This window comes from Psammomys obesus, unplaced genomic scaffold (genome assembly GCF_907164565.1).
Source record: "Psammomys obesus unplaced genomic scaffold, mPsaObe1.curated_primary_1811, whole genome shotgun sequence".
NCBI lineage: Eukaryota > Metazoa > Chordata > Mammalia > Rodentia > Muridae > Psammomys > Psammomys obesus.
In genome coordinates, this window is record NW_026592118.1 from 15,710,973 (window position 1) to 15,721,809 (window position 10,837).

General features: G+C 44.5%; 1 protein-coding gene across 1 annotated transcript in view; it reads left to right on the forward strand.

Moving 5' to 3' along the window:
- Fbxl13 (F-box and leucine rich repeat protein 13) overlaps positions 1-10,837 on the forward strand; it is a 197,424-nt gene that overhangs the window by 146,449 nt on the left and 40,138 nt on the right. Inside the window, exons 13-17 of the mRNA XM_055612592.1 lie at positions 808-906; positions 1,412-1,529; positions 1,629-1,791; positions 2,561-2,680; positions 3,848-3,974. Coding sequence (XP_055468567.1) covers positions 808-906; positions 1,412-1,529; positions 1,629-1,791; positions 2,561-2,680; positions 3,848-3,974 — 627 coding nt within the window. The remainder of the gene's footprint in view (positions 1-807; positions 907-1,411; positions 1,530-1,628; positions 1,792-2,560; positions 2,681-3,847; positions 3,975-10,837) is intronic.

Sequence of the window (10,837 nt, forward strand, 5' to 3'; positions counted from 1 at the left end):
TATATATATATATATATATATATATATATATATATATATATATATTCATATATATGGGATTAATTAGATATATGTGATATCTATATTCATTCTATCAGTTTTGTTATTCTAGAGAACATGACTAATACAGTGATTAAACAAAACGCTTAGTGAAACAGCTAGACACAAAAGGCTGTGCATTGTGTAGTCTCATTGGATTAAATACCTCACACAAGTTGGTGCAAAGTGGCAGAAAACAGGTTAGTGATGCAAGGACTAAAGGGAGAGGTGTGTGGCAAGCAGGCGCCTGGCTGCTCAGGGGCTTCCGTTTGACTTATGAAGGTGTTTTGGAACTAGATACAGGTGATGACTTTAAAACATTGGATAGTTATTTAAACGGTTCATGCTTATATTAATGTGAGTTTTACTTTGCTGAGACATGAGCTAACGACAAGAAAAAAAATAAGGGCTGGATTCTTCCCATCATGTCAGACCGATTTTATGGTTTTAATTTTATTTATTTGAAAATTACATGTATTTGTTTATTTGGTGTGTGCGAGTGGTTAGGCTTCAGTGGGTGGGTCTCCTGGAGCTTGCTGAGTTCAGACTACAACTTGCTGGAGTCAGTTCTAGCTTTTGTCATGGGAGCTCTGGGTTTTGAACCTGGGTGGTTTAGCTTGATAGCAAGCGGATTCTCTCACTGAGCCATCTCACCAGCCTATCATTTTAGTTTTAAAACATGCACAAACCTTTGGTGATCACGGTACTGGCATTTCGTGAGAGGACCTGCTAATTAATTTCCCCATGATTTTCTCCTCTGTGATTCAGATCTCGGTCCAAGGCTTCAGGAACATTGCCAACAGCTGCTCCGGAATCAAGCATCTGACCATCAATGACATGCCAACTCTGACAGACAACTGTGTAAAAGTAGGTGGTGAGAAAACGCCTTCCCTGTCCTTTACATGAGTCCACATTTTAATAGCCTGGACTATTGAAAAATGTGAGCCGACTTTTTATTTCAATTGATTGATAGCTAGGAAACCACTTAAATATCTACACATACACACATGGGCACCTTAAAAAAAAAACATTTGAATGCTTAAGTACTTCCTGAGGTTATAACCAAAGCACAATTTTAATTTCTCCCAGATAACCACAACCTAGGCCCAGCCCTGCTTGGCGTAAATCCGATGCCCCATGTCAAATTGCTGATTGACTGAGAGGACGATTTTCGGCATTTCATTTCCTCATATTTTCCCCATCCTCCAGTAATGTGATTTGATTTTCACTTCTCTGTGAGCATACTGATTTCTTCAAATATGAAAACAATCCTATCTGTCTGTTTCTGAAGATATCGGCAGGAAATGACATCATCCCCTCATTGTTTGTGCTCTGCAGCCGTTGTCTGTCTCCTTTTGTCCCTCTCCCGAAGGTTTTGGTGGAGAAGTGTTCCCATATTTCGTCCGTGGTTTTCATCGGCTCGCCACACATCTCTGACTGTACTTTCAAAGCTCTTTCCGCCTGCAACCTCAAAAAGATCCGATTTGAAGGTCTGTGATACTGAAAAAAAAAATGTGATTTATCCTTATTATTAAATTTTATTCCCTGGGCATTTCAACATGGTACTTGTGTTTTCTTCTTCTCAACAGGAAACAAAAGGATTACTGATGCATGCTTTAAATATGTAGACAAGCATTACCCAAGTATGAATCACATTTACATGGTGGACTGCAAGGCGCTAACAGACAGCAGCCTCAAGTCACTTTCAGGTCTGAAGCAACTGACAGTGTTGAACTTGACGAACTGTATACGGTAAGAAGTCATCCGGCGTGTTATCAACTCAGGAGTCAGGAAATGTTGATTACCTAGGATGAGCCTGTCTCTCTCCACAAAGTGAAAGAGGGGATCATGACAGTCAGGGGTCCAGTGTTACTGTGTAGGTAAGGTGTCTGTTTTGATTGATGGACTAAGTCATGCCATCACTTTTCTACTGCACCTTTACCATAATGCATTTGTTTTTAACCATATGCATGCCCAGTTATGCACAGGCACAAGATACTAAACAGGACGTTCCCTAAAAGTTCACTGGAGAGCACAATTCTGCCTTATTGCACACTCTCCCAAAACCTGTTCAGTGGGCTCAGCCTATTTTCAGACTGTATACATTGGAAATATATTTGAGTGGACACTGTCTACATTGGATTATTCTTAGGGGGAGGAACAACCTATACTATTTCTCAGAGAGAGGTGTTCAAGGAGCTCAGTGTGGGTGGGACTCCAGGGAGACCTTGGATACAGTGAAAATTCATCCAGGACCTTGAGTCTTGCTTCTCCCTGCTCTCAAATCTGTGTTGTTAATAATTATGCCACCTAACTAAACAAATGAGCACTGATAACATTTTGTGAATAGCTCTCCTATTATTATTATCATCTATCCATATGCTATTTCATTAAGAGCTATGCAAATCTAAACATTTGACAAAATACCAGTATGTAGATACTTCCTCCTTTGGAATGTATTTGGTGTAGACACTGATGTGACCACCAGTTTGTATATGAGATCTCTCCCTGTTCTCTGCAGGATTAGTGATTTTGGCATGAAGCAATTTCTCGATGGTCCTGCGAGTATGAGCCTAAGAGAGCTCAACATGACGAACTGCTTTCTCCTGAGCGATTCTTCCATCATAAGAATGTCAGAGCGGTAGGACGAAGCGACAATGCCTGTGCTAGAACACGAGCTGGTTAAGGTTGCTCATAGGAGTGATCAGAGACAGGCCTCAAAGCAAAGAGGCCGCTCCCTTTCAGCACCTTAGGCATGCAGAGAAGCTGGAGTAGCCCCCACCTGTTGATGTCCTCAGGCTGAACTAACCTCCTACGGCTCTGAGTTGCTTCCTCTTGTGGTTCCCTAGGTTGAATCCTGAAATGGAGAGAAGGATATGTAGATGTGTGTGACTTCTCTGCACTTTTCAAGGATACTGTCCCCAGCGTAAGCCTTACTCCAGGGTTCCCTGAGTGCTGTTCTGGCTGACTGATTTAATCCTGATGCTCCTTGCTTGGCCAGGGCCTTCTGTTCACTGAGGGTTGGACTCAGCTCCTGGGGAGAAGTGCTTGGCCTTGCACCTCTGGTGGCTATTCTTGAGGCTGTTTCCATGGTGGTGTCTCATGCTATGCTAGATGTGCTAAACTGTGATGAGTGCTTTGCTTGCATTGTTAGAAATCACAGTGTGACACTAAATCAAAGACAGCCTCCCATGTTCATCTTACCTTCCTTCCGTCCAGCTTTATAATGCCAAAATATTAGCCAGATGTGGTGGCCTACACTATAATCCCAGCACTTTCAGGCTGAGGCAAGACTACTGCCATGAGTTCAAGGCCAGCCTAGAATTACATAATGGGTTCCAGGCTTGTTTAAGGGATAGAATAACACCCTGTATCAGCAAGACAAACAGACAGCTTGTTTTCTACTTGTCCGTTTGCATTTATCTTGCCCACCTGCCAGAATTCTGTTTTTACTGAATAGAGCACAGAGTTTTGGGGTTTTTAAAATCTTCTTAAAAAAATATTTATTCATTTATACTCTGCTTGCATGTGTGCCTTTACACCAGAAGAGGGCACCGGATCTCACCGAGGTGGTTGTGAACCACCATGTGGTTGCTGGGAACTGAACTCGGGACCTTTAGGAAGAGCAGCCAGTGCTCTTAACCTCTGAGCCACCTCTCCAGCCCTGTCAGTTTGCATTTATGTTGAGAAAAGTCAAAACCTTTTTTTTTCCCACACCATTTGTTGTCCCCAGAGTTTTTAATGAAGAAATTGGTATTGCTGATGTGTTTAAGAGCTCCGATGGTAACTTCATGGCCTCTTCTTCCAGCTGCCTTAATTTACACTACTTGAATTTACGAAACTGTGAACATTTGACTGACGTGGCAGTTGAACATATCGCAGGCATGTCATCCCTGATATCAGTAGATCTTTCTGGAACATCCATCTCAAATGAGGTAAAGAAAAAATGTAAATATACATGTAAACCTATGTATATATATTTAATAGTCCAACGGTTTAATTTTTTTTTTGTAATATCATTTTCTGGTTTGCAAGAAAATGTAGAGAACAATATTTTTATATTACAAATGGAAATTTTAAGAATAATGTTCTCATAATAGTGATAAATGATGTTACCTGTAAATTATCATGTTTGTTTGAAAATAAAATAGAAAAAAAAAAATCCAGTATTTGGGGGAAAGGCATGACAGACCAAAGTACTACATAATGGTCTGAAATTTGCTGTAACATTCATTTGATCTGTGTGGCAATGATAGAATTTAGGCAGCAGAGTGTATTTTTCCTGTGATTTTTCACACTCTATAAACTGTGTGAATGCTTTGATTGCCACTCCGCCAAGATCAAGGCTGTCCAGCAGCCCCAACACTACCTCATTTCCTCATCCCACGGGGGAAGGTGCTGATTGATGGGTGTTTCTGAAAGACCTTACCTGTATATGTAAGCAAGAACTGTGCAGGCTCCTTTCAACAGTTGGTGCCTTAGGAGAGAAAGACAGCAGAGGAGGGGCTCCTCTGCCAGCTGCTTGCTAAATCCCTATTTAAAGACCAAAACCAACTGTCACCTGTCTGAGACCTTTTCTGAGAAGCCCCGCGTTTGGAAGCAAGCCCTGGAACGCGCTACACAGTCTGTAGCCCAGGTGCATCCGTGAACAACATCCGCTTCCCCCAGGCGTCCTTCCCCAACATTCATTCAGCTAGATGAAGGATGAAGGATGAAGGATGTGCCTATTCACCGGTCTAGGTCTTTTCTTTGTTTCCTTGTAAGTGTGCCTACACCCAGCCTTCATTCTGTTAGATGGTTGCCTCTCCCCTTCAGAGTGTCAGAAGGAAGTGGGGGTGTGGAGCAGTTATATGTCATCAGTTCCTCGTGGTGCAGTTAGTATTTAGACCTCTCTGTGATGCCTTCCGTGTACGCAGGAATTGATGTCTTAATTCGTCTCTAATGGGTCTCTTTCATCCCAGCTCTAAGGCCACTTCTCGGGGCTCCTCTGAATCCTGCTAGAGTATGGTGACCCTGTGAGTCTCTCTCAGGGCCACAGATAATCTCCCATCATGCCTGTGTTTGCCCACAGTCCCATGCTTCCAGCCTCCTCTTGCTTTGCTGCAGAGTGGCCGTGAGCTTGGTGTTCCTGGTAAGGCACTTGGGAGAGGGCCAGGGTTTCCTCTTCCTCCTTTGCATTGTCTTCACCTGACTTCCTGTCTGCTCTGATTCCTGAACAGCCCTGCTACGGTTTCAACTCCCTGGGTTACCTTGACCCCTGAGCTCTGATAACTCCGTTTCTTCCCCTTGTCTCTGCATAGGGGCAATGAGCCCTGCCTTGGCTTCTATTGCTGGTTAAAGTCGGATTGCATCTGCGCACTGAGCTCCTCGTTTTCTCTGCCGTCTGAGCATCCAGTTATTGGTTGACATTCACTTTCCCCAGGTTTTTTTTTTTCCCCAAAAAGTTTATTTTTATATAGAGATGTTTCCCTTGCATATATGCCTGTGCGCTACGTGGATGCCCAGTACCCACAGAGGGCATTGGATCCCCTAGGGCTGTTTGCCAGCTGCCATGTGGAAATTGAACCTGCGTCCTCCGAATGAGAGCTCTTACCCATAACACCATCTCTCCGGCACCAGTTTCTTTAGTTTTGAATACTTTGTAGTTCGTTGTTGTTTTTGTTTGTTTGTTTTGTTTTTTGTTTTTTTTTTTCACCCCTTTGGATCCAAACAGATTAAGCAGTGCATACTTAGAGAAAATACATCAGAGAAAAACTCTGATGTATTTTTATCCACTATACAAGGCAAGTGGAATGGTTAAGTCCCCTAAGCCTGCCTGGAGGCTCTGTCTTCCTCTGTGGAAAATCAGAGATGAGATGGTCTGGACAAGCCCACACGTGACTCAGGATCCCCCAGCTCCACGTTCCTAGGCTTCCTTCTGGCTCCTCTCCCATCCTGTCCTGTTCTCTCCTGTCCTGTTCTATTCTCTCCTGTCCTGTTCTCTCCTGTCCTGTCCTATTCTCTCCTGTCCTGTCTTCTCTCCTCTCTTGTCTTCTCTTGCCCTCTCCTATCTCCTCCATTTACTTATCTTCCCTCTCTACTTTTTCTTTCTTCCTCTCTTTTTTCTCATCTTAGTTCTCTAATTTAAGGATAAAAAAAAAAATCCCAGAATTTTAACAAATGTTATACCCTAAATCTTTTAGAACCCAGGCTTTTAAATGTAAAATCTGAGAATCTTAGCCCATTTTCTTTTGTCTTAAACCTCCTCTGGGCACATGAGTAGAGTGCCCAGATGTTGTCTGCAGGATCACAGGGTGACAAGGAGAAGAGGGTCAAACACATAATGAAACAACGACCCTTTAATTCTGCCACGGAGCTTGTCACCAGCCTGATGTGCCAGGGAAGATCTGCTGATTGAAGACAAAACCATGGGACTGATATCCAGAGAGTGAGTGCAAAACTCAAGAATATGCTCTCAAGTGCTGGCCTCTTTATTTTAATTTTCTGAAGGAAGCCTGTCATTTGAGAGCTGTAGGGAATGTCCGAGAGCCAGACTAAACATACCATTAAATGGATGAAAATCTTCTGAAGGTTTTTCCCTTCCTCTGTGTCAAGCTCCAAGTGATTGACAAGGACAGTGGCGCCACACCTGTGGGAGCTAACCTCAGTCCATCTAAAGTGAGTTAACCCTGCCCCCAGCCGCTGAACACCCGCCTGGACTGCAGGCCCGAGGAAGTGTAAATTTGATGGCAGGCTTGACACTCAGAATTTAAGTGCTGGAATGTTACAGCTAGTTACCAGAGAGGAAATGTGACCAGTTGTGCCTTTGGGTAGAGTTTGTTTTCTAGTAACGTGTTCATTTTAAATTCTTCTGAGTAGGTTTTCAGTTAGAATTTCATGCCACTCAGTTAACAGTATTTGTTATGACTTTCATGTTCGGTAACGGAACACCAGAATAAACAAGCCAGCTGGTCCTCATGCTTCCTCTTAGCACTTATATCCCACGGTGCCATGTTGTCAGGCTCAAAGGGTGTGGGAGACCAGGGAAGAAGAGCCTCCTGTGGCTCAGGGGGTTTGGGAGCACGTTACCTTCTAAGCAGAGGAGAGAGGCCATGTAAACAATCGGAGACAGCTGGTACAAGCCCATTGAGGGTTGCATCAGGACACTTGCACATGTGACAATGGCTTGGTCCTAAGGAGAGGACTGAGGGATTCTGGGCAAGGGGCAGACGGGGGCTAGAATCTTTCATCTTCTATAACTTCTTAAACATCTAACCAAGTAATGCTGTTAGTTTAACTTGGGTTTCTTGGATATGATTACATCTCCATGTGTATAAAAAGACTTTCTATTAGTTATAAGAGCTATGATTTACTGAACACCACGAGCTCCATAATTGGGGACAATTCAAGCCATTGCTCCAGCTGCCTTAGTTAGTCACTGCCATATTTGTTGTTTAAAGGAAATGTGAGTCAGAACAGTGTTCCAGGCAGAGTGCTCAGGCAGTGGTTTATGAAGACCCTTTCATTTGCACAAACTTAAAAGGATTTTCATGGAGTCCAAGACTGTGCGTGGTTTTTACGCAGGCAGTCTGTCGGAGTCCCCTCACTAGACTGAAGAATCTCCAAGGTCTGAGAGTTGCTTCCATTTATTGCTGTTTCCTAGAACTCCAGGGAAGAGTGGACAGTTGATATTTACACACTGAACAAAGGAGCAAGCATTTGGCCATGTGGTTTCTAACAAGAGCGTGACCTGTTCTCTGCAGCTTTGGTTGAAAGAGAAGGTGTGGGTTATTTTAAGTGTGTCCAATGGGCGTGATGAGTTCCTAATTTGGCCTAGTCAGGCACAGATACAAAGAAATGCATGCTCGGTCAAGGAACTCCATGCAGCCGAGTCTTGCTGGAATGCAGTGTGGAAGGGAGGTTGAAGGAACTGTAATGCTGGGCTGAGAAGTACTGAATTGAACCAGTGACAGAGTGGAACTTGGAGCAGCGCAGTCCCCCATGTTAAGAATCTCCTTGGCAGGCTGGAAAGAGGTTGCCTTAGTGACCGTTCTATAGCTGTGAAGAGACGCCAGAGAAGAGACAGTTTCAAGGTTTAGTCCATTATCACTATGGCAGGGGCATGGTGGCTGAGAGCAACATTTTAATCTGTAGGTGGGGATGGCGGGGAGGGTTGGTGGGGGGCAGGAGCAGGAAGGGGGGGCACAGGCTTTGGATCCTCAAAGCTCACCTCCTGCAACAATGCCACGCCTCTTAGTCCTTTCAAACACTCCCTGGTCACCAAGCATTCACATATATGAGCCTGTGGGAGCCATTCTCATCCAAACCATCACAGTGGGTGATTAGGAGGACTGTGGGGAAAGGAACCAAGAAGTGTTTTAGGAATGAAAGGAAGAGGAGCCTTTGCACCGGGACTCCGAACGGTGTTTAGTAGGTAAGACTGAAAGATGTTGGTGATTGACCAGTTACAGGAAATGAGAATCTGAGGGCGGGATGAGGAAGTATGAACAGTATTTCCAGTCTAGCTGTTGGGGCTGAGGAGACAGGTGAGTGGTTAAGAACACTGCCGCTCTTCCAGAGGCCCCAGGTTCAATTCCTAGTGCCTGATTGGTTCCAGGGGCGCCAACAGCCTCTTCTGACCTCCGCAGGCACCAGGCACACACATGGCGCACAGACATATGTGCAGCCAAAACACTCAAACACATAAAACAATTTTCAAAATTTGAATAAGAATGCCTCCCCCCCCATGAGCTCTCATATTGAATACTTAGTCATCAGAGGGAGTCGCTAGGAGGTGTGGCCTAGCTGCAGGAAGCACATCTTTGTGGGTGGGCTCTGAGGCCTCAGATGCTCAAGCCAGGCCCAGTGTGTCTCTTTTCACTCTCGGCTACCTCTACAGCACCATCTCTGCCTGCACGCTGCCATGCTCCCCGCCATGATGACAGTGGATTAAAACTCTGAAACTGTAAGCCAGCCGCAATTAAATGTTTTCCTCCTAAGAGTTGCTGTGGTCATGGCGTCTCCTCACATCAATAAAACATTGACTAAGACACCGTACTTTTATTTTTTATTTATATTTATTTATTGGATATTTTAATTTATTTTATTTTTTGAGACAGGGTTTCTCTGTGTAGTCCTGGCTGTCCTGGAACTTGGTCTGTAAACCAGGCTGGCCTCAAATTCAGAGATCTGTCTGCCTCTGCCTCCTGAGTATTGGGATTAAAGATGGACACCAGCGCACCCAGCTTAGGGTTCTATTTTTTAAAAAATTTGGTAATGTAAGAATTGTAACAGATTTTGAGGGAAATATTGCAGATTCCCAAGAAAGTGTGGAATATTTGTGTAAAAAGCTTAGGAGAGAGATGGAGGGTTGTCATTACCATGGGCTGTGGCTGTGGCAAAGCTCCCAGGAGACCCTGCGAGGGAGGAAAAGTGAACAGTCAGGAGAAACACAAGGAAGAACATCTGTGAAGGGAGTTAGAGAAAGAATGTTTAAAAAAAAAAGTCGGGAAGAGAACACAGCGAGTGCACTGTAGCTGGAATGGAGTAGCTCTGTCAGTGTCTGGTAAGTACAGCTGTTCCCTAGGGAAAGGTGAGACTGTGAGAGGATGTGGCCTATAATGAGACCCTGCCTTCCCATCTGTTACCATCTCCTGTTCCCGCTCTGCCCTTCCCCTTCACTACAGCCCCACAGCCACCAGCTAGTCAAGCAAAGTATTTCCTGCCTCAGGATCTGTACGCATGTGCCTGGGACACTTCTACACCAGTAGACACCAGGGTCCCAGCCTTTTCCTGGGGAAATCCCTGTTTCATAGGGTGCACTGTATCAATGGTCTGATGATCAAAGGGAGAGGCACATCTGTCTCTTTAGGACATCTTCCTCCCTGACCAGGATGGGTGGAGGCTTAGGACCTTCTCCACATTTCCATTGCATGGTATATATAACTCAATCAAAACCAATCAGCCCATAATTTTTAATATTCATTCTACCCTGCCTTTCCCATGCACTCTAGGCTCTGTGAAGGTAGGGGCTGGGTCATCTCACCTTTAGGCTGCCAGGTGTTAGTGGCTAATTTCATAGGAAGCACATTTCATTTATCAGCGAGTGAGTGAATGGATGGATCTGGCATAGTTTTCTTTCTCTCAACCAAGCACTTAAGGCTTCTTTAAATTCCACTTTTTCTCAACTGTGCTCTGAGTGAGAGTGGGAGTGCTTACAGCTGCATGTCTTAATCTTATGACACGCCTGCCAGAGACCACCCATCTGCATGGAACACACACAAATAAAGCCTGAGGTCCAGGGACACACAATCTCCAAAACAGGAAACCCAGGAACTCAGTTGGGATTCAGAATATAGGAAATGATGAGCGTTAAAAGGAAGCAGGAGAACTCAGAGACAAATGAGTTTGCCTTGCATTTTCAAAAACACAGAACAAAAGCCAGCTGTGGTTCTCCACAGGGAGATGGGCCTCCCGTTCTTCCCTCCAGCCAGGATTGTATGTGAATTTGCAGATCCCATCGCCAGCAATGGTGGCTTCTCTCACAGAGGTCACAGTGCCTCGTCTCCAGTGTTCAGCAAAGTGCTGAAGGAAACTGTACAGAGAAGCAAAGTCGGGTGTCTGTCATACCCTCAGAGAGGGAGCTGGCCCCAGCCCAGCCTGCACAGATGCATGTCTCTCCCTACTCTGTGCCTTTCTTTTCTCTTCTTTTCTTTTTTTCTTTTCTCCCTGCCTTCTTCCCTTTCTCTCCTTCCTCTCTTTCTTTCTTTCTTTCTTTCTTTCTTTCTTTCTTTCTTTCTTTCTTTCTTTCTTTCTTTCT